This window comes from Brachyhypopomus gauderio, chromosome 1 (genome assembly GCF_052324685.1).
Source record: "Brachyhypopomus gauderio isolate BG-103 chromosome 1, BGAUD_0.2, whole genome shotgun sequence".
In the NCBI taxonomy this organism is placed as follows: Eukaryota; Metazoa; Chordata; class Actinopteri; order Gymnotiformes; family Hypopomidae; genus Brachyhypopomus; species Brachyhypopomus gauderio.
The window spans coordinates 51,076,132-51,099,462 of record NC_135211.1 but is presented as its reverse complement, the minus strand read 5'-3'; the positions used below and the strand labels follow the sequence as shown (position 1 = coordinate 51,099,462).

Here is a 23,331-nt window from a genome sequence, read left to right as displayed (position 1 = left end):
TCTCTCTCTCACACACACACACATACATACACACACAATATTTCTCTGACCCCCCTCCGCAAACGTATTGCTATATATTGCAAAGTTTTAATAGGTTATCTTATGGGCCTTTCTGAAAAAAATCTCCTAATGCCTTATATCTTTGCACTATCAAATCTTAATTCACTATAATTTCCAGCAACTCGGAAACGACAGGGAAAACAGCGAATAAGGTAAGTGCAAAGAAGACACATTGAACACCAAGAGAAGGCTGGCTGAAAGCACGTGGAGACGGCAACAAACAACTCAGCAATGAGACTCTGCAGCCGTTCTCCTTAAATAGCAAGGTGAACAGCTGCAGGTCGTCATTGCTGATTGCGTGTTTGCGAACGTGTTCGTGAACTAACGCTGGTCTGTGCACGAGCGCTGGTCCGCGAACGAGTGTTGGCTCAGGAGCAAGCACTGGCTCGTGGCGGCTCCGGGTACAGCCCTGACAGAATGTTTGTTGTCTGAATAATTATAAAGAACATCTCCATGACTTGAAGGCTGAATAAATGACATGTTCCTTGCAGTAACTTGTCAGTAGCTTTTCAGAACAAATGGCATTATCTTTATCTAAATGATTTCTTTGTTGCTGACAGCTGTGATGTAAGTAACACAAGGTCCGGATGCCTGAACAAGAGGTTTTAATAACAGGAAGTTTGAAATGGCAAAAAGGAAAAACAAAGGTTAAAATCCAATGTGCAAACACAGCAGTCGTCAGAGTGAATACGAGATCTAAAACTCAAAGCCAAAACAGTCCAGGATCAAACACAAAAATACAGACTACAACAGCGCAGACAAACCAGAAGGCAAATCAGAGACAAAAAAAAAACAATCAGATCAGCACTAGGAAAAAACACTACACTGAGAATAGCTGTATTTCAGAATAGACAACCTGTCACCAAGATCAATATATGCTAAAGGTAAATGAGCTTCAGGTGAGTCAGTAATTAGGAGATTGTGATGCGCGGGCAGGGCGAAGGATGAGACACAGAATCCCTCTTTTGCATGGACGTCACTTTTAATATTCACGAATAAATTGCACAATAACGCACGATAAACACACAGACGTTTAACACAACGTGCAGACTTAGACAATGACGAGCTCAGGACACTGCGTGAGCGCACATTAAATAGGCAAACCACATAAGTCCCGCAGGTGTGACGAGTTATCACAAGACATGTAACAGGTGCCAGGCTACGCGCCAGGAGGAGAGCGATGAGGGGAGAGAGAGCGGGAGCTGCAGGTGCTGCGGTGGGCGGTCCCCCTCCAGCCTTCGCTGCGAACCCTCCGCTGGGTGCAGCGCGACTGGCGGACGTGCCCGGTGCAGCGCGACTGGCGGACGTGCCCGGTGCAGCGTGACTGGCGAACGCGCCTGGTGCAGCGCTTGGGAGTCCCCCGTCAGTTTCCATCTCCTCTTCTTCCTCGCTGCCCAGGCTCCAGCTCATGGGCACGGCCGGACTTCCACCCCGGGAGCAGTCCATCATGCTCCCCTCGGAGCGGTACGGGGAAGCACCCACCTCCAGGTGGTTCCTCCCCTTAACGGTCCCGGCAGAATGCTCAGAGAAAGACAGACTACCCTCGTCCTCAGTAATGAGCTCGCTGTCCGTGCATTCTGAGATATCAGAGTACACAGACGGAGGATGGTCTTCTTCACCCTCACCATAGTAAACCGTAGGAGCAGAACACACCGACGGAGGGTAGTTCTATGGTGTGATTTTTGTTTCAATAGTTCCACAAAAGCAAAAGTAAATCCAAGAGCAGAAAGTATATGTTATGAATGCAAAACAGAAAAATATATATCAAAAGTATATATTTTTTATATAATTGGTTATTTGAAACTTATTTTCGTTTGCATTTTGACAAGTTTTTGGTTCCATTGTTTTAGTTTTTTTGGATTTTCCAAGTAAGGTCTTTTGCTTCTGGAATCTCTCTTTGCTTCTGGTTCGTTTTTTGCTTCTGACTTTTGGAACACATTTCACGTGTGGGAGGGTCTTAGATGAAGGCGTTCCTCTGCAATCTCCATTGGTCACTGATTCCGGACTGACACAGATCTCTGAGACCGCCTCTGGGACCAAGCCACGCCCACCCCACCAGCCTCCCAGCGTTTTCAAACATGGCGGAACGCGGTGGTTCTGTTTCACAGTAGCATGTAAACTAAGTTTTACCATAAAAGTTTATACAAAGGTTATAATTAATTGGTAAATGGTCTGTAGATATTGCAAATGTACACTGTATAATAACTACATTAAGCATGCTCACGAGCTTTTTAAAATTTTAGTGAACTGGATGGAGAGAACATTGATGTGTGGAAGAAATATGAGTATTTGCAATATCTGGTATGGCGACGGACGGGGGGTGGGGGGCAGCTGGTGTACGAGAGGTGATGCCAAATATAGTAAAATCCATAATAGTAAAAAATACCAAAATTAAAGCAATACTGAAAAGTGGCCACCCTATATACAACCAGCTTTGTTCACTCAGGTACTTCTGCAGGTACCACACATAAACACACATCACATGCATCTTGTGCTGTCCATATTTTATTAAGAAGTGAACAATATTCATTGAACCATTGAACATAGAGATACTAAACATAATACATGTCAGACATGACATTCAGACACTGTCCGAATCAGAGATAAAAACAAAAAGATTTTAACTTGGAGGGGTGCGAGTAAGAAGAGTAGTCCATTGAAACGCAGAGTGCGGATTAGTTTCCTTCTCACTTTAGACCCGCGGGGACGCTAGCGAATGATCCAGGAGGAGCGAGTAACTAGTCGCTACTATTGTGAATGTAGCAAAACGGTGACAGAAGCTACAGCAGCGATTAAATTAAAAATAATTTAAAGGCTAGCTTTAAACACGCTCTTCCCTGTTGACTTCTCTCACGGTAATGTCACGCTGAAAAATATTGACCTGTCTTGTCAATATATGGAGCCAGATCCGTAAACGCGAGCCGCTTTCGCCATTCCAGATGGCTCAGTCAAAACCATTATATCTTAATGAACCAATAAATAACATCAGCGGCAAAAATGAGTGTAAAAAATACCAGGGTTCATCATTTAGAACTACAAAAAAATCTTGTTTCTTATTTTACTATCTACCTATTTTTCAAACAAGAGTTTGTTTTACCGCAAAATACTTCAAAAACGGCAAATTTCGCCGCAAGGTGACAGATTTTCATGCCTGCATCCAGTTCACTAAAATTTTAAAAAGCTCGCGCTGGTGAAGTGTGCTAAATATTAACTGCCATGCTTAATGTAGTTATTATACAGTGTACATTTGCAATATCTACAGACCATTTACCAATTAATTATAACCTTTGTATAAACTTTTATGGTAAAACTTAGTTTACATGCTACTGTGAAACAGAACCACCGCGTTCCGCCACGTTTGAAAACGCTGGGAGGCTGGTGGGGTGGGCGTGGCTTGGTCCCAGAGGCGGTCTCAGAGCTCTGTGTCAGTCCGGAATCAGTGACCAATGGAGATTGCAGAGGAACGCCTTCATCTAAGACCCTCCCACACGTGAAATGTGTTCCAAAAGTCAGAAGCAAAAAACGAACCAGAAGCAAAGAGAGATTCCAGAAGCAAAAGACCTTACTGGGAAAATCCAAAAAAACTAAAACAATGGAACCAAAAACTTGTCAAAATGCAAACAAAAATAAGTTTCAAATAACCAATTATATAAAAAATATATACTTTTGATATATATTTTTCTGTTTTGCATTCATAACATATACTTTCTGCTCTTGGATTTACTTTTGCTTTTGTGGAACTATTGAAACAAAAATCACACCATATAGTTCTCTTCCTCGTCTTCCTCCTCTTCCTCACCATGGTCTATGGTGGGGGCGGAGCTCACTGACGGAGCGTAGTCGTCTTCCTCGTCCTCCTCCTCCTCCTCGCCGTAGTCCACGTTGGACGCGTCGCAAACCGATGGAGGGTAGTCCTCCTCCTCTTCCTCCCCCTCCTCAGAGTCCTCCGCCCCAAACTCGCTCTCTGGGGTGGACTCGGTGACACTGATGACGCAGGAGCCCACCCTCAGAGGCGAGAATATCTTAAATTAAAACTTTAGCTGTTTTGAAAGACTTTTAATTAATTACTTGATGCACTTTTATAAAGTTGCTCTCCTGTTTATGACCTTGCGATTCATTAAAAAAGTATCTAGGTTATCTCAAATGTCATTTTTTATGAAAAATGTGTAACTAAATTAAACAATATATAACCAATATTATAATAACCAAATTATACTATATATACAGATAATTACTGCAGACACGGATACTTCAACTCCAGTTTTTATTACATCTCTACTCAAATGAAGACCTGGAGTGAGAGCAGACAGGACTGTAGAGAGAGAGGAGCAGACCTGGTGATCATCAACAGCAGAGAGGAACAGGTGAGAGAGACGGAATAATAAAGAAACAAAACACTATCAGAAAAGTAAGCAGAGATTGAATTTGTATGGAAATCCTTAGGCCTACTCAGATAGCTAGATAGATAGACTTGCAGTACAGAGGGCTTTCAGAGAAACATTTTAAATTCATGCTTTATTTCCTCAATCTCAGGAGTTCATCAGCAAAACTTTCCCTGATTCTGAGGCTTGGATTGGGTTGACTGACATGAACATAGAGGGAACCTGGAAATGGTTGGATGGAACACCACTGTCCACTGGGTAAGAGACCACTGACCTGAACCAAGTCTGTAGAGACAACTCACGTCCTTAGACACCAGCCATCTCTGCAGACTGGGCTCCAATATGCTTGAATGGGAAATTATACATAAATCTGAAACAAAATGACTTGTAACTAAGAGCCAGTTAAGGGTTAATGCATGGGTTAAAGTTCTCCGTCACTACGACGGATTTCCGTCATTTGAATTTTTTGGGGAAAAAATCCGTCAAATCATAATAAACCACACAGGCGTGCTATCTGTTTTGTGTCCGAAATATGATCCTCTCACTGGATCGGCAGCGCTGGATGGATGACGGCGGTGTCATTTGATTGACTTGCGGGTCATCCCGCCTTCTGATTTTCGGACATTACGTAGAAAAGTTACCTCCCTCCTGCCTGGGTGATAATACTTTCGCGAGTGACCGTAGCGCGCGACTCCGCACACCTGCGCAAACGGCGGAGGCTACTTGGCGCGTCGCATTCTTTGCAGTGTTGTCCGAAACGATATGTGGTAGTATAAAGAAACAGCCCTCAAAAACAGGGGAGGGCACATTCACCTGACCAATTTTAATGTTGCTTTGTGTTTCAGGAAAAAAGGTGCTGGAATTTAGGCTAAATGAACATGCTTGAAATTGTATCTACTTCGTTTCACAACAAATAGCTATCTGACTGAACAATTCTCTTGTATTACGTTAACAAATACGAGCCTCTTGTAATTCCAGGACGAAACATGAGAGAAGACGTTAAGATCGGGCGTTTTGAAAATAAACAACCCCTAAATAATGTGAATAAAACGCGAATTATTTTGAATCGTTTCGAGTATATGTATAAATATTTAACTTTATTAAGTTTAACGTGCTGGGAAATATTGAAATGGACCTTGAAAGTGACGTACAAGTGTTTTAATTCCACCTTGTAAAGGTATGAACCCTGCAAACATGACTTTGTTTATTGCGCTGAAGCGCGGCGCGGGCGAAGTGAAGTTACAAAATTCGAGAGGTGCACGACCTCCCGAATCGCCAGGGCGCGAGGCTCTCGCGCACGGGTGGAGCCACCGCGATTACGCCGCGAGGGCGACTCGTCAAGTATACAGGCTTTACTTTGCGTAGTGTGGGTGCTTGCTTTAACCAGGCTTTGTCGGAACAAAGGTACATACTGTACGCGAATAATGTACTGCACGCAGTTATCCTATCCTGACGCCGTCCTCCTCGGTCCCGAGCCGCATAACCGTGTATTCTTCCGCCGCGCACACCAAACACCAAGTTCCGTGTACGACGCACGACGTCGTAATAACCCGGGGACCGCCTGTATTTCAGACATCCGAAAAGCTTCAGAGGTAGATGTAAGATAAATTCAGTATTTTATCCTTATTCTGATAAAGTTACATTTTTATCAGAAATATAAGTGTTTTTTTTTTTGAGCCGGTACAGGTGGTCAGACCGTAAGGCGTAATACAAAATCACATAATTTATGTCCTAATAAACCAACACGAAATATTTATTAAATATTTTATATATTTAAACGAACTATAATCATAATAGTTGCAATACTTTTAAACTTTATTGACATAATTTCTTTGAGTTGTCTTGTATCAGATCATTTTAATAACAGTAATAAATAAATAATGAATTAATCATGCCTACACGCCTGTTTTTATCATATTGTGTCTTAATTGTGTTAACAGAATCTTTAGGTTACAGCGTTTTCTCAGAATATTAATAGAAATGTAGTTTTTTTTATTTCACCATAATGATTACCTGACTTATTTATTAATTAATTTAAAGATTAATCATTCATTTGCATCATTTTCATCGTGCAATATTCATTTGTTCATTCATTTTGAATATTATACTGTCATGTCCATACTATAAAGTGACTACATTTCAAATTTTATTTGAATTTGTAGTGAAATATAGAAGTTATGGTTATTTATACTGAAGAATCTCTCCACCGATCACAGACTTTTCTTCATTTAGCTTTAATAGTCGAAGAAAAAAGGCGCTTTCTTCCATTTGAAATGTCAACTTTTTTATTTCTAAGCCAGTTTAACATGGATGGTGTTGTTCTGTTTGTATTTAAAAGCTCCATCCAGTGGTGCGATTTAATTTGCCATTTTTGGACATTAAATTTTTTTGTAAGATAAACCAGGTAATCTTACTGCTTATGTTTTTGCGATAGTGAATCTGATAAAAAACAAGAGAGCTTCATACCATTTTAAAACTCACCAGGATTCACTAAATTTGACTTGATCTTTAAACAATGTTCTGGAAGAGGACCCCCAGATAACTCCATTATAAAAACATTTATGTACATTTATAGCTCAGGTGTTGCATTTTGTCGCTTCATAGATTCTCTCTTCTCTCATTACACAGGCTGTTTAGATATACTTTATAAATGTGTTTATTGTGTAGAATTAGACAAAAGAGGCTACACCACATTTTCAGTAATTGCTGGCATTGTCTTTTGCCAGGAAAAATTTTCAGTCAAATGAAAATTTCTTGCTTTAACCCATGGGTTAATGCATTGTTAGGAATAATTTAGTTAAAGGGGTTAAAATATGGTGAAGATAATTTAATAAGAATTCATAATTGTTGTATTTTCTAAAAAGCAGAAATTAGTAATGTATAAGTTTGAAGAACTTTCTGGACTTTCAGCTTCTGTCAGTAACCCTTTTGTTTCCTGCTTGTAATGGACAGACGGCAGTTAGCGATGTTTGGAAGCAACAGTTTTTTGACCGAGCCACGAGTCATGTTGAGTCCAGTGTAATGTCTTTGGTGTTTTATAAGTAAACCTTTAAAGATGATTCTATCTCACTCGCATTTTTCCAAATACTTGTTGCTACCCAGAGGCAAAGGTGGTACAAGAGATCTGCCAAAGAAACAAAGCGCCTCTACAGTATATGCACATATATCCCTAATAATGAGTCTAAAGGTTTAATGGTGCCAACTTTCATAATGGCTATTTCAATAATAACTACTGATGTGGTCTTACCAGATAAGAGAGTTTGTAAGTGCACCATATGGTTTGTGAATACCAGTAAACACCATGTGATGTCCACCAGGTCATGATAAATAATTAACTATTCATTTTGATGTTTTACAGAACTTGTTTTATAATTCATTGTGCTGAGACCTATCTGCAGATGACATATATTTGCACTTTACTTTGTGAAATAGCTGGTGACTATAGCTAGCAAAAACTTGCAACTAGCTTGCAAGCCAAGTTCTCAAATGAAATAACAAATACATAAATAAAATGTTTTTTTGTAGATTAAACATGTCAACACAGACATTTTAAAAAGAATTAGATTTGCATTTCCTGAAGGAAATACGAGAGGGCTTGAAAAGGTGTGCCCTGTTCTGACTAAGGGTATGGCTAATACCCCTAAGTGAGGAAGTATAATGTCAATGCGCTGCCTGGGACCAAGATTTGAGTAGTGTGTGTAGAGTCTGGTGTGTATTAAGCTGTGTGTCACGTTGAGGACCCCGGTCCCTCCCTTTTGGGCGTGTGTTTACGTTGTTACACACTGTGTATGGTGTATGGGAATGTATGTAATGTTTATGAAAGTTTGTTTGGAAAATATGTATGAAGTTGTGTAGTGTCTATCGTCTATATGTTGTATATGGTGTGTATTGTGTTTGAAGGTGTGTATTGTATTGTGTGCGGTGTATGTATGTGTGTGGGAGAGAGAGATTGTGTGAGTCATGGAGTGTATACAGCATGAATAAAGTATTCAGTGTGTGCATATTGTGTTTGTGTGTCTTTTTGTAAAAGAACACCTCCGTACCTGTATCTGTGTGGTGTGTGAGAGAGTGATTGTGTATGAATTAAGGTGTGTATATGACATGAAAGAAGGTGAGTGTGAGTGGGTGTATGAAAGTGTGTACAGTGAATGTATAGTGTGTGTGTGTGTGTGTGTGTGTGTTTGTTTCTGTGTACTTGAACAACTCCTTAGGTATGTGTCTGTATGTGTGTGTTTGTGGTACATGAGAGTGATTGTGTGTGAATGAAGGTGTGTATATGGCATGAAAGGAGGTGAGTGTGAGTGTGTGAATGTCAATACAGTGTATTTAATGTTTGTGTCTGTGTAGGCAAACAACATATCCTTAGGTATGTATGTATTCCTAGGTATGGAGATTCCAAGTGTGACAGGTAGGACCCGTCTAATGGCATTCAGTTCCCCTCCAGACCGTTTAGTGGCAACACCCACAGTGTCGGGGGTTGACGTTCGTCATGCGCAGTACGGCAGTAGCGACGTAATTCGCTGATTGGTCGTGCCTTTATATTCTGCCAGCCCTGCGGAAGAATGATTTGGTGTTTGGTGTGGTGCATATCGGTGGTTTGAGCTCGGCGCTGTGTCTGGATTTTATGGAATCGAAAGCTGTTCCAGAGAGTTTTAGAAGAGCACATTTTTAATACAGTGTCAAGAGACTTTATGAATTGGGGAAACAAGACGGTCGTAATAAGCCTGACGTGTTCTAGGTTGGTATGCTGGGAATTTGTAGTGTCTGTAAATGTAATTATTAGATTTATTCATACTGATATAATTTTTATTTCATTAGACACGAATTCCTAGCAGAGGAATACCATAGCACTACCTGCTGACAACAGACCGGTCCCAGTGAACAAGTGTTTGAAGCTACATCAGCACCAGTCGCTGTTTTGTTATATTGGTTTTTTTTTTGTGTCCGCTTGTTTGTCCTTTGTATGGTACAATTTTATTGTTATTGACCATTATTTCTGCCCTGTATTCTGATGTCAATTGGTGTCGTTGTATCATGAGCCTTGAGTAATCTCACTTCCTAAGCGAGATTGGAAGCTGACGGAAGAGTATATTTTTAACTAGAATAAATAATTGTAGCTTTTATTCTGTGACATTTAATAACTTGGATAGTAATGTTGTTGTTTTTTCGTTCTTTGTTTATTTTCTCCAAAGGTGCTGTTGGTGGAATGCGGTACGGTGTGGGGGTTGTGTGATAGTTTGCAGTGGTTGTGTGGGGTTATTTGACTTTATTAGAGTGTGGTGGTTTTATTGCACATAATAATTTGCTGTGGACTATTGGTCCATGTTTTAGGGTGAAGCCCTCCACCGGAGTTGTGTGCCCACCACAGTAGCCTGGAGATTGTTTGTTATTTTTATTTTAAAATAAACATTGTTATTGTTGCCCTCTACTTGGTTGCCGTCTCTGCTCATTCAGTTGAGACCCCTGCGAGTGGGGAAGGGTTGCCCAAGTGATTGGGGGTGCATACCGGGGTGAGGTGGGTTTGCCAGGTTGCTGTGATTGTCCTGGGCTAAATTGGTACACCTCATTGCCTGTGTTACATTATTGGCGTAGTCAGGCAGGATCCTTTTCAGGGACGGCGTCAATTAAGTGGCGGGCAACATACTATTTGTTTCCTAATTTTTTTTTGGTTTGGGAAAAAAAAAAAAACAGCGACTGGTTGAATCCTGGGAAGGACTGTGTAAAGTACGTTGGGTTTTATTTTAGCTTCTGTGTTCGGAGGTGTAAGACATACATTTTTACAGTGTCTAAATTTGTTTTGGTTATCTGTGCCAGGAGTAGACCCCATGGAGGATTGGGAGGAACAGATCAGGACTCTGACAGAGCAGGTTCAGAAGCTGCAGGCGGACAATGCTAGTCTTCACCAGAGAGTGTCAGGAGAGCCAAGGACGTCAGGTCAGTCATTACAGAGTAGGGAATCTGATCCTTTGCCCACCCCAGCACAAGTCACAGAACGTTATGTTTATGTGCCCCGTGAGCGCAAGTGCCCACGGTTCTCTGGTAATGTTGCACACGATCAGGTACCCGTAGAGGAGTGGGTAGAAGAGGCACGGCAGTGTTTAAGTACTAGATATATGACTCAATTAGAGCAAGCATCGTTTTTATATGATTTATTAGATGGGGAAGCCAAGTTAGAAATAAAGTTCCGCCCCGCGGTAGATCGGAGTGATCCGGAACGTGTTTTGCAGATTTTATTGGAGACTTTTGGATGTTTGCAATCTCATATAGAAGCACAGAAGCAATTCTTTCAACGGCGCCAGCGTGAGGGGGAAACGTTGCGAGAGTTCTCCCATGCTTTGTTGTCATTAATGGAAGTGGTGAAGCGGAAGAGTCCAGGGTCTGCTACTAATGCTGATATTTTGGTTAGAGATCAGTTTATAGAATATGTGAAGGATGGTATGCTCCGTCGAGAGTTGAAACGGTTGGTTCGCAGTGATCCTAACATATCCTTCTTGACTATTCGTGGGGAAGCACAGCGCTGGGTGGCCGAAGGGGAGCGTGGGGCTACTGCACGTAGTAGGGCGTTTTCCTGTGACTCTCAATGGGAAGCTGGGTGTGATACACAGGTGGTTAATGCCACAGTTTCCTCTAGTGAAATGGCTGAGGTAAAAGAGTGTTTACGTAAACAGCAAAGTCAGCTGGATGCTATCTTAGCACAGTTAGCTAACCACCCACCATTAAGGTCTGGGACTAATAACCAGCAGACTAAGCGGTTGAGATTTGAATCTGATGGTAGGCCAATTTGCAGACAGTGTAATAGGCCAGGACATATAGCCAGATATTGTCCTGGGTCAGAGGGATGGCAGGCCACCCCAGTGAGAGAGAGACTGGGAGGTGGAAGGGCAGTAGTGTCATCCAACACCCAAGGGCAGCCACAGGGAAACTAAGTCCCGCCAGTATGGAGAGCCACATGCTGGATGAGGGTTGTCGAGGCTCGGGAGCCGGTGGGTCTGATGGTATTGGTCCTAGATTGGTGGGGCAATGTCCAGTAGTTAATGTTCTAGTAGATGGAGTAGTAGTACCATCCCTTTTGGACACCGGATCCATGGTGACTACCATTACAGAACGTTTTTTTTTCGCACACTTTCAGCCTAGAGTGCAGGAGCGGCTTCAGTATTGCAGGGGGTTGCGTCTTAAAGCTGCAAACGGGTTGGATATTCCATACTGTGGTTATGTAGAGCTGGATGTAGAAGTGTTGGGAAAGCGCTTACCTGGCATGGGCATCCTGGTAGTAAAAGATTCAGGGGATGCACTTACTCAGCAGAAAAAGGGGCTAGTTCCAGGGGTGTTAGGCATGAATGTATTGACCAGCTGCTACAGAGAATTGTTTAGTCAGCATGGAGATCGGTTGTTTCAGTCCCCAGTATTGCGGGCCGCAGCGCCAGGGTGGATGCCAGCCCTCTCTGAGTGCCAAGCTTTAGAATATGTTTCTAGTTCCGGTCATATAGGTTCAGCTGTCACCCCGAGGGGTCCTGCGGTGCGGATCCCTGCTGGCACTTTGAAACTGGTTCCGGCTACGTGTCGTCAAGATCTGGCATCTTGTGTGCGTACAGTCTTACTGGAAGCTTCAGGCCAAGGACAGGATCTTCCTCCAGGATTGTTGGTCCCTAGTGCGCTTTTGCCTGTGGAGAAGGGTAGTCTGGTGGTTCCAGTAGTTAATGTTGGTCATCAAGACCAGTGGTTAAAGCCGAGGGTTGCCTTAGGGCAGCTTAGTATGGCTAGCGTGTGTCCAGCACAGTACCCCCTTTCTTTCACTGAACAAGAAGATAGTGAGGGTCCAATAGCCTATATTCAGTCAGTGGGAGTACAAAGTACATCACTGGTAGATTTAGGTGAAGTCTGTTGGCCTAATTTAAAGTCTGAGGAACAGCAAGAGGCTAAAGCATTGCTTGAACAGTATGCAACAGTGTTCAGCCATGAGACAGGGGATTTGGGGTGTACAACTCTTGTTGAGCATGAAATACCACTGGTGGATGATGTCCCAGTCCGACAGCGATACCGCAGGCTTCCCCCGTCACAATATGACTTGGTAAAGGCGCATATACAAGAGCTGGTAGAGTGTGGGATAGCCAAACCGAGTTGTAGCCCCTACTCATCTCCAATTGTGGTTGTTCAGAAGAAAGACGGTTCTATACGCTTGTGCGTTGATTATCGACAGCTTAATGCAAAGACTCGTAAAGACACATTTCCTCTCCCTAGGATTGAGGAGTCATTGGATGCGCTGGTTGGAGCAAAGTTTTTTTCAACTTTGGATCTAGCTAGTGGATATAATCAGGTCCCAGTAGCTGCTAAGGATCAGGCTAAGACTGCTTTTTGTACCCCGTTTGGATTATTCGAATTCCAACGTATGCCATTTGGATTGTGTAATGCCCCAGGGACTTTTCAAAGGTTGATGGAGAGGATTTTTGGGGACCAGCGGTTCCAGTCTCTTTTGCTGTATTTGGATGATGTGGTGGTGTTTTCTTCCACATTTGTAGAGCACATGGAGCGGTTGAGGCTGGTTTTGGAACGGTTGCACCAGAATGGTCTCAAACTGAAATTGAACAAATGCCATTTTTTTCAGACTGAAGTAAGATATTTAGGACATGTAGTCTCAGCAGCAGGCGTCTCCACGGATCCAGACAAGATTGCAGTAGTAGCTGAGTGGAAGGTGCCATCTACTCTGTTTCAGCTCCGTTCATTTTTGGGATTTGCATCATATTATCGCCGCTTTGTAGAGGGCTTTGCCAAGCATGCTGCACCCTTGCATAGGCTGGTTACTAAACTGCAGCCAAAGAAGGGGCTAAAGCGACAGTTGGGGTCAGTTCAGGATTATTGGAATGCAGACTGTGAACAAGCCTTTGCTTCCCTCAAGGCTAAGTTAGTGACTGCTCCCGTGTTGGGATATGCCGATTTCTCTGCACCATTTGTTCTTGAGGTGGATGCTAGCTCCCTAGGGTTAGGGGCAGTATTGTCACAGGAATGTGCAGAGGGGAGGAGACCGATTGCTTATGCAAGTCGAGGACTAAGGCCTACGGAACGAAATATGAACAACTACAGTGCCATGAAGTTGGAGCTGCTAGCATTGAAGTGGGCGGTAACTGAAAAATTTAGAGAATATCTCTTGGGAAATTCTTTTACTGTTTACACCGACAACAACCCATTGTGCTACCTGCAGACTGCGAAGCTGGGCGCAGTGGAGCAGCGTTGGGCTGCCCAGTTGGCATTGTTTGACTTCAAGGTCATCTATCGTGCTGGTGCGACCAATAAGAATGCTGACGCTTTGTCGAGGTTGCCACTGCCCCCATCCCCAAGCAGTATGGATGAGGTGGCTGGTGGAATCGCTGTCCCACGAGAGTGTCAGGCATTGGGTGTGGCTGTTGCCTCCATGGAACCCGTAGATGCGGTTCCGACTAGGAGTAAAGGAGATTTGGCCGCATTACAAGGGGAGGATGCAGTGATAAAAAGTTTTCTGTGGTACTGGCGGCAAGGAAGGTTTCCCACGAAGATGGAGAGAGCCCAGTTAGGTGGACGGGTTTTAGAGTTGCTGCGTCAGTGGAACCGTGTTCGAGACAAGGAAGGGGTTTTATATCGAGTAACTAGGAGTCCAGTCGGTGTAGGGGAGCGTTTACAGCTGCTGCTACCCCAGGTGCTGCATGCAGAAGTGCTTACTTCACTCCACGATAATCATGGTCACCAAGGGACAGAGCGGACTGTAACCCTTATACAAACAAGGTGCTATTGGCCGTGGATGCGCCGGGATATAGAGAAATGGTGTAATGAGTGTGGCCGGTGCATAGCAGCTAAAGCCGTACGGCCCAAGGTAAGAACTTTTTTGGGGAGCCTATTGGCTTCACAGCCATTAGACATAGTGGCTATTGATTTCACTGTATTGGAGAAATCTAGTGACGGTCGAGAGAATGTGCTGATTGTCACTGATGTATTTTCAAAGTTTGCCCAGGCCTATCCAACACGAGATCAGAAGGCAAGCACAGTGGTGCAGACCCTTGTGGAAAAATGGTTCTACACATATGGGGTACCAAAGAGAATCCATTCTGATCAGGGTAGAAGTTTTGAAGGGGCATTGCTGAAACAGCTGTGTCAGTTGTATGGCATTGAGAAGAGTCGGTCTAGCCCCTACCATCCGGAGGGGAACGGTCAGTGCGAGCGATTCAATAGAACACTGCATGACTTGTTAAGGACATTGCCCCCGTGTGAGAAAAGACGATGGCCGCAACACCTGTCTACAGTGGTGTTTGCTTATAACACCACTGTGCATCAATCTACGAAACATTCTCCCTATGAGCTGATGTTTGCTCGAGAGCCTCATCTCCCCATAGATTCATTGCTGGGGGGTGAACCGGAACCTGGTGAGGTGGAGGAATTGGGAGACTGGGTACAAGAACATCGGGAGAGATTGGCAGGCGTGTTCTCTCACGCCGAAAAGCAGCTGAAGGCCGCTGCTGCTTATAGAGCAAGGCATACTCACCCCCTTCCTATTGTTCCACCTGGTACAAGAGTGTATAGACGTAATCACCCTAGAGGGCGTCATAAGATTCAGGACGAATGGGGCCCAGAGATATATGAGGTTGTGCAGTGTCTAGACGAAGTGGGGACACTGTACAAAGTTAGGCGAAGCGATGGTCCTTTTTTAGAGTTGAACATCCACCGGTCAGAGTTGCGCCCCCTTCCTGTCACCAGTGTGGAGCCAGAGAGGAGGCTTCCAGTTGGCATCGGGGTGTGGCCAAGGTCAGTGGAGGTGGATCCTATGGAAGATGTGCAGGTAGTTGAAGAGTTGCCAGAGGTTTTGGCGATTCCTCAAGCAGCCTTGCCTCAAGAGACTGAGGTAAGGTCAGTGCAGGCCCCATTTGGACTGTCGGATGTGGATGTTCCAGAGGCACCACAGGGGTTATCAGGAATAGATAGTTTGGTGGAAGGGGTGCTGTTTGATTTGCCCACAGTACCATCCGAGGGAAGTAGACAGCCAGTTGGGGAGGTGGCTCCTGTGGTGGAATTAACATCCGAGCCAGTTAGAAGGTCTCATAGGGGTACAGCAGGCCACCATACAAATCCTTTCCATTTACCAAGGTCAGTAGCAAGACCGAACAATGTTGAGGAAGAGGAGGTTACAGCTCGGTTAGCACTAGTGTCCGCTCATACTGTTTTCAGGCCATGGCAGTAAGGTTGCCCACGGGACGTGGACAAACTTGTGGGGGGGTAGATGTGACAGGTAGGACCCGTCTAATGGCATTCAGTTCCCCTCCAGACCGTTTAGTGGCAACACCCACAGTGTCGGGGGTTGACGTTCGTCATGCGCAGTACGGCAGTAGCGACGTAATTCGCTGATTGGTCGTGCCTTTATATTCTGCCAGCCCTGCGGAAGAATGATTTGGTGTTTGGTGTGGTGCATATCGGTGGTTTGAGCTCGGCGCTGTGTCTGGATTTTATGGAATCGAAAGCTGTTCCAGAGAGTTTTAGAAGAGCACATTTTTAATACAGTGTCAAGAGACTTTATGAATTGGGGAAACAAGACGGTCGTAATAAGCCTGACGTGTTCTAGGTTGGTATGCTGGGAATTTGTAGTGTCTGTAAATGTAATTATTAGATTTATTCATACTGATATAATTTTTATTTCATTAGACACGAATTCCTAGCAGAGGAATACCATAGCACTACCTGCTGACAACAGACCGGTCCCAGTGAACAAGTGTTTGAAGCTACATCAGCACCAGTCGCTGTTTTGTTATATTGGTTTTTTTTTTGTGTCCGCTTGTTTGTCCTTTGTATGGTACAATTTTATTGTTATTGACCATTATTTCTGCCCTGTATTCTGATGTCAATTGGTGTCGTTGTATCATGAGCCTTGAGTAATCTCACTTCCTAAGCGAGATTGGAAGCTGACGGAAGAGTATATTTTTAACTAGAATAAATAATTGTAGCTTTTATTCTGTGACATTTAATAACTTGGATAGTAATGTTGTTGTTTTTTCGTTCTTTGTTTATTTTCTCCAAAGGTGCTGTTGGTGGAATGCGGTACGGTGTGGGGGTTGTGTGATAGTTTGCAGTGGTTGTGTGGGGTTATTTGACTTTATTAGAGTGTGGTGGTTTTATTGCACATAATAATTTGCTGTGGACTATTGGTCCATGTTTTAGGGTGAAGCCCTCCACCGGAGTTGTGTGCCCACCACAGTAGCCTGGAGATTGTTTGTTATTTTTATTTTAAAATAAACATTGTTATTGTTGCCCTCTACTTGGTTGCCGTCTCTGCTCATTCAGTTGAGACCCCTGCGAGTGGGGAAGGGTTGCCCAAGTGATTGGGGGTGCATACCGGGGTGAGGTGGGTTTGCCAGGTTGCTGTGATTGTCCTGGGCTAAATTGGTACACCTCATTGCCTGTGTTACACAAGCAACTACGTAGCACTTTTGTAAGTCGCTCTGAATAAGAGCGTCTGCTAAATGCCATAAATGTAAATGTACACTGTAAAAAAAAATCCAAATTTTATGGAAAATAACTGTAAATATTTAATGTATTTTAACATTTTTTCCAATTGTATGCAAAACTTTGTAAAATTACAGACATTATTTGTAATTTGACAAAATGTCTTTTATTTTAAGTATTATGACAATAATTACAAGTTACATGCTTTTCTCGTTTTTTTACGGAAATAATACAGTATTATTTATACGGTATTTTTCTGCTTTCTTAAATTATATACAGATTCATGTATAATTACAGCAATTATCTGTAATTAAACATTCGGTTGATTATATAAAGGTTTATATCTGTAAGAACTAAAATGTTTTTTTCTCTGTCATTTTAATCAAAATCTTATGTATTTTGGCACTGCTGGTTTAAACATGATTTTCAATGTCAGAAATGAATGTGGTTTTCATAGTATTAGCTTACATGTATCAATACTCGTATTTTGATTGTTAGGCGTCCTCGTAATTCAGAGGATCCATTGATGTTCAGGAGAAAAATGTACACAGAACAAAATATATAGGTTCGGACATATTAATTTGCCACAGAACGTGATGGTAATTGATTTGACGAAAAAGAAAATAATTTCTGCAATTGAAAATGCTCATTTTTTTTTGTAATGGCTGTAGGAGATTTCTGTTGATTGTTCCATCTCTATTAATGTCTGTTCTCATTTTAGTTCTTGTGCAGTCAATGGCAATAGAAAATGGCAGTTTGTTTGGGTGCTGGAATTATAAAAGAAACATTTTTAAACACTGGGTCTCTACTTGAACATAACCAAGGAAATAACCTGTAACACACTGAGAGACAGATGAACTGATATACTGGTAGACGTATATTGTAATGGAACAGGCTTTTAAACTTAAAATGTGTGTGCCTATAGTTACACACTGGAATAAAAACACAACTTGAACAACCACTTAAATATAAATATAAATGTTATCTCTAGGCTAGGCATAAACGTGATTTGAGCTCAACGTGTTGCTTTTAACCATAATTGGTTAATCTGACTGTCATTCAGGAAACTGGCCAATGACAACTGTTCGCGCCTCTCAGGTCATGTTTGAAAATTTCAGTGAGTGTGCTGACGGTGGACGTTACGGTCGGTCAGCCTACGAGCTGTGGTGGTTAGCTGGCTACCTGGATTATTTTACATCTGCCTGCCAAATTATTATTTTGAGCGGATTATCGTTGGATGATTCTACAAAATAAGATGGAAACAGGGCACAGAGGAAGAAAATTTAAGAAGCATTATTGGTGACATCAGGTAAGAAAACGTCCTTAATTTATGTAAGCCAACCTAGTTAACTAGCTAGTTAGCCCAGTCTAAAAAACATTTCACTTGAATGTTTCATTTGATAAAGATGAAAACAATAAAATATTAATATCTAATATTTTCCGATGCTTTAAAATACTTTAATTTGGTCACTGTTAAATACATAATGGGTTAAATAATGCTCTATGCGGTAATCAAGTCTTTGTTATAAGGTTCATTGAACATAACTAAATCTAGCAACATAGCTAGTTACTCAAATTCGGTCTCGGTCTCATTTTGAATTGGTTTTAATGTGAGGTGAACCTTGAAATAGTCGAGCATTTTTCTGAGGTAATGTGAAGTCTAATTTGCTAGGAACGTCGCCGACTATTCTATCGCTAATGATTAATATTCACATTAAATGATGTACAAATCAATGTGCTTAACAGTTCAACTTTCTCCATAGGCCACTCTTGTCGCATTTTGTAGTTGACGTCATTTCTACATTTTTAGCACTCTGGATCTGGATTTTGAGCAACAGACATTAATGGGGTTTAAACAATTCGCCTCCATCATGTTCTGCGGCTGAATATTGTACCGTCCGCCAATGGGCAGCGTCGAGGGGTGGAGTCTTCAGGCCTCCCAGCAGGCCCCGCGGTGAGTTCCCTGTTTCCCTGGATGTGTGTTGTATGCGCGTTAGTGTTCCCCCTCCCTTTTCCCCTTAGAATCAGTGTATTTGGCACTTGTTTATGCTCTTAGCGTGTTGCTTATAAAATAACAGTTCACTAACATTGGTGTCATGACTCATTCTGGTCCTTCTGACTCGACACCGTTACAATATGTAATGAATATGAATAGACTTAAAACTGCAGCATTTTTTTGTCGAAACCTTTCCAGATTAATGGAGAAAATCCTATGCAATTAAAATTCATGTTGCTGCTGGACCACTTCTCAGTTAAGCTAATGCAGATCTGCACTGAAGAAAGAAAGGGTGAAGGAGACCAGGTATGGTTTGTGTAAAAAATTAAAACACCATTATTGGGATCATTGTGAAGATTTTGTCCATTGCATTTTAACCCTTAGGGAATAAATATGCTTTCTCATATGTTAAATATGTAAAGCAAAAAAATAATATGCACCAAGTTTGGCCTACATTTTGTTTACTGTAGCCTACAGAGCTAGAGCGCAACACAGCCCAGAGCAGGAGCACCACACAGCCCAGAGCAGGAGCGCAACACAGGAAGCTACCCAGGTGCTTGTACAGTCTCTCATCATCTCAAAGCTGGACTACTGCAACTGCTTACTTATGGATCTTTCTCTATGGGTCATCAGATCTCTACAACTGATCCAGAATGCAGCAGCACGACTGGTCTTCAATCTCCCCAAGTTCACATGTCACTCCAGTGCTGCATTCTCTTTACTGCCTTCCAGTAGCTGCATACATCAGATCTAAAACCTCGATGCTTGCTTGCAAAGCCAAAAATGGACCAACCCCTCCCTACATGATGGCCATGGTCAAAGCCCCATCCAAACCTTGAGTACTTTGAACCTCAAGTACGGCTTGGCTTAAAACGCCATGCTTAAAGTCTCACGGAAAACAAACTTCAAGACCTGTCCTGGCGCCGAGATAGTGGAATGAGCTTCCATTGACTGTCCAGACTGCAGAGTCCTTAGCAGTCTTCAAATGACTGAAGACTCATCTGTAGAACAGACTAAATCTCTAGCACTTGTCATAGTTGTTTCCGTTGTATGATATAGTACCTATGTGAGTTTGCATTTCTTGTAGATATCCATTTTAATTTCTGTAGTTTAGCAATATTCAGCCTATGTTTTTGTGTACTTCTAGGTATTTGCATTGATTTCTGTAGTTTAGTAGTATTCTGGTTCGAGGGTATCTTGAATTCTGACCTATCTATGTACTATTTAGAATTAATTCTGTGAACAGATGGCAAAGCACTTTGTAAGGCGCTCTGGATAAGAGCGTCTGCTAAATGCCCTACATGTAAATGAGAAGGAGTGTATCTTTCATGTCACATCAGTGTTATGTGTTTGTAGTTGTGTTCAGGCTACTGATATTGGTGATAGAGAAAGACACTGAGTACAGTCCTGGGGATTTAAATGATTAAAAGTGATGATAGAGGACATTGAGGTGCTCAACACTGGTATAATATACTTTTTCATTTGTATAAAATAACTTTGCAGTTTGCATTCCACATTTGAGTTTGTCCTGGAAGTCATGATGAATATGGACAGGAAAAATCTGTAAAATTACGGTACTTCTCTGCAGAAATTTTTGTGCTGTCACTTTATTCGAAAGTGCTTAATTGTACTAATTCAGGGAAAAGTTGTAAAATAAAGGTATTTCTCTGCAAAACTATTAGTGCTGTCACTTTATTGAAAGTGCTTAATTGTAATAATTCAGGAAAAAGTTGTAAAATAACGGTATTTCTCTGCAAAAATATTAGTGCTGTCACTTTATTAAAAGTGCTAAATCATAATAATCCAGAAAAAAATCTGTAAAATAACTATTTCTCTGCAAAAATATTAGTGATGTCACTTTATTAAAAGTGCTAAATCATAATAATCCAGGAAAAATCTGTAAAATAACGGTATTTCTCTGTAGAATGTTTAATGAATTTTTCTGTAAATTAATTATTTTTCCACTTAATTTAAATCAGTCATTTACCGTTTTTTTACGATTTTTTTTTTTACAGTGTAGGTATGGTGTTGCATAAGATGTGTGTTGATGGTGCACAGTGTATTGTGTGTAAGACAACACCTCCTCTATGTGTGTGTATGTGTGTGTGAGTGTGTACGGAGTGAGAATGAGAGAGATGTATGAATATGCATATGCGTGTGTGGGGGTTGGGGAGAGACATTCAAAAATAACTCACTCTGTCACTGATTCTCTGAGTGGAGAATCTTTGTTTTAATCTGATTTGCACCCTCCCAACAAACTGTCGTAGTTCTGGACATGTTTAATCTACCGCTTCCTTAATTTGGATTATGTCACGGATTTTTGGGATGTTTACTTCATTAAATTCTTCATGTTCCTGAGACTGCCGTGATTGCTTTTTTTGCACCGGCACTCGCCCGGCACAGTAGCAAAGTGTGTTGCGGTTAAGTAACATTACATCAGTCTCATAATCTGAAGGTAGAATTCCTAGCATGTGCATTGACCTAAAACTTTTGATTAAGACAATAACCAAAATATTGCTACAATGACCGATTAAACGAATAACAATTACTGATCAATTTATTTACTCATTGATTAACGTTTACCAAAAATTCCAAACACCGTTAAACCAGTGGTATCCAAGAGGTTATTGTGTCTACGCAAATAAAAATGGAGAGAAATGCCTTAAAAGGGGAGAATCCTACCCAAGGGAATCCTAATGGTGAAGGATTAGCCCTGTGGCTACTATCTGAACAGAGAGGGTGAAAGATTTAATTCTGCCTAAATGTATCTAAGGAGAATGACAACTGGGTAAGAGATTAAACTTTGGTTTTGATCCAGTTAGTCACTGTCTCAGTCTATTGCTCTGGAAGAGAGAGAGACTGAGAGAGTGACTATAATGTAATCTTCTGTGTGCTTTCAGGTTCTGGTGGGAAGGGGAACCCAATCAATATGGAGGCAACGAGGACTGTGCTGTGACTGGCTATAAGAAAAGGCCAATCATTATTGGAGTAAATACATGGAATGACCGCAGCTGTAATATGCCTCAGAGAGGGATGTGTGAGATGATACTTTATTGAAGTATACTACCCATGAAAATGTGTTTTTTGTTTTTATTACTGATAAAGAAAATATATTCCATACATGAGAATCACTATAGTTGAAACTGAGTGCAACTTACACAATAACCGCAGTAACAAGGGTCAAATGCAATTGACATCACATCCTTCCCTGGAGGAGCTTAGGTGGAAGGTGGTACTTTCAAACGTATATACGGTGTGCTCTTTTATAGTTGAGTGTTCAGTCTAGCTCCACTGAATCAATTGCACCTTCATGTACTTTGCTACTGCTTTTATTGTAATAAACGTTTTCCATTTTGCATCAAATTCGGAGAGACATCCTTTTTCCCTACAATATCAAGAGTCAAAACTAATGGACTAACTGTTCTATTACTATGAAATACACAGGAAATAGTTCATGTTTAGGCAACATAATTGATCTGCTACTTTGAATTTTTTTAACAGTTCCTGCTATTCACTCTTGACTGAGTTAAACATTTTCTCACATAATAAAGGATGGACCCTAAGGAGCCAATAATGTCTTTTACCATCTGCATGTGTCTGGCTCATTCTGGGATGTCACAATACCAATTGTACTCTGAAGGGGGGAATTAAACATTATGTTTAGCCTACACTGACCTATATTACATAATTCATGCAATTCATTAAGAAATACGAAATATTTGAGACATTCATAATAAGCAATAAGTGTAACGTATTGAACAGGCAGAGAGGGATCCAAATGCGGAAGAACACCGCTTTTATTGAAATGAAACGTTGGTACAAGCACAGGCAGGTGTATCACGAGCACTAGTAACAACTGCGTTGTCTTGGCGTGGTCAGGACGGTCCAGGGTCATACCGGGGGAGCAGAAGTCAGGAGGTACAGAGGGACTAGGCAGGAGACAAGGTCGGGGACGTAAGCGAGGGTCGGAACACAGGAAAGCAGACAGGTAATAGAAAGGCTTGGTATGCGGCATGAGTCGGCAATACTTCGCGACTAGGAAGTGGAATGTGGGCGTTTAAGTAGAGATACAGGGGGTGTGGTGATGAGTGTCAGGTGAGGCTGGTTAGGTGGAGATCAGGTGGCATTCCTTACAATAAGAACACAAATCAAAAATCACTTAGACTGTCCCTGTTTCTGATCTAGAGCTGATCATCGCTAGAGTCACTGTTCACTGAAACTACAGTTCAGGTTTCAGTTTAAAAGCCCTTTCTCACAGATAGAAACAAACTGGTCATTACAAGGATAGTCAGCCCAGTTAAACACCATACCAGACCCATAGTCAGCTATGGCACAGTGTTCATTTGGATTATTAGGTTCCCCAGTCATCCAGAAGCTGAAAAAAGAATCAGATAAATGTGTTTCTTAGAGTAATGAAGGGCAAGTGTCAGTAATCAG

At 41.9% G+C, this 23,331-nt stretch overlaps 1 protein-coding gene across 1 annotated transcript in view; it reads left to right on the top strand.

Moving 5' to 3' along the window:
• Positions 1-22,255, top strand: part of LOC143524947 (C-type lectin domain family 4 member E-like) — a 44,870-nt gene extending 22,615 nt beyond the window's left edge. Inside the window, exons 4-6 of the mRNA XM_077018353.1 lie at positions 4,288-4,424; positions 4,594-4,700; positions 21,795-22,255. Coding sequence (XP_076874468.1) covers positions 4,288-4,424; positions 4,594-4,700; positions 21,795-21,951 — 401 coding nt within the window. The 3' untranslated portion in view covers positions 21,952-22,255. The remainder of the gene's footprint in view (positions 1-4,287; positions 4,425-4,593; positions 4,701-21,794) is intronic.
• The last annotated feature ends 1,076 nt before the right edge of the window (positions 22,256-23,331 follow it).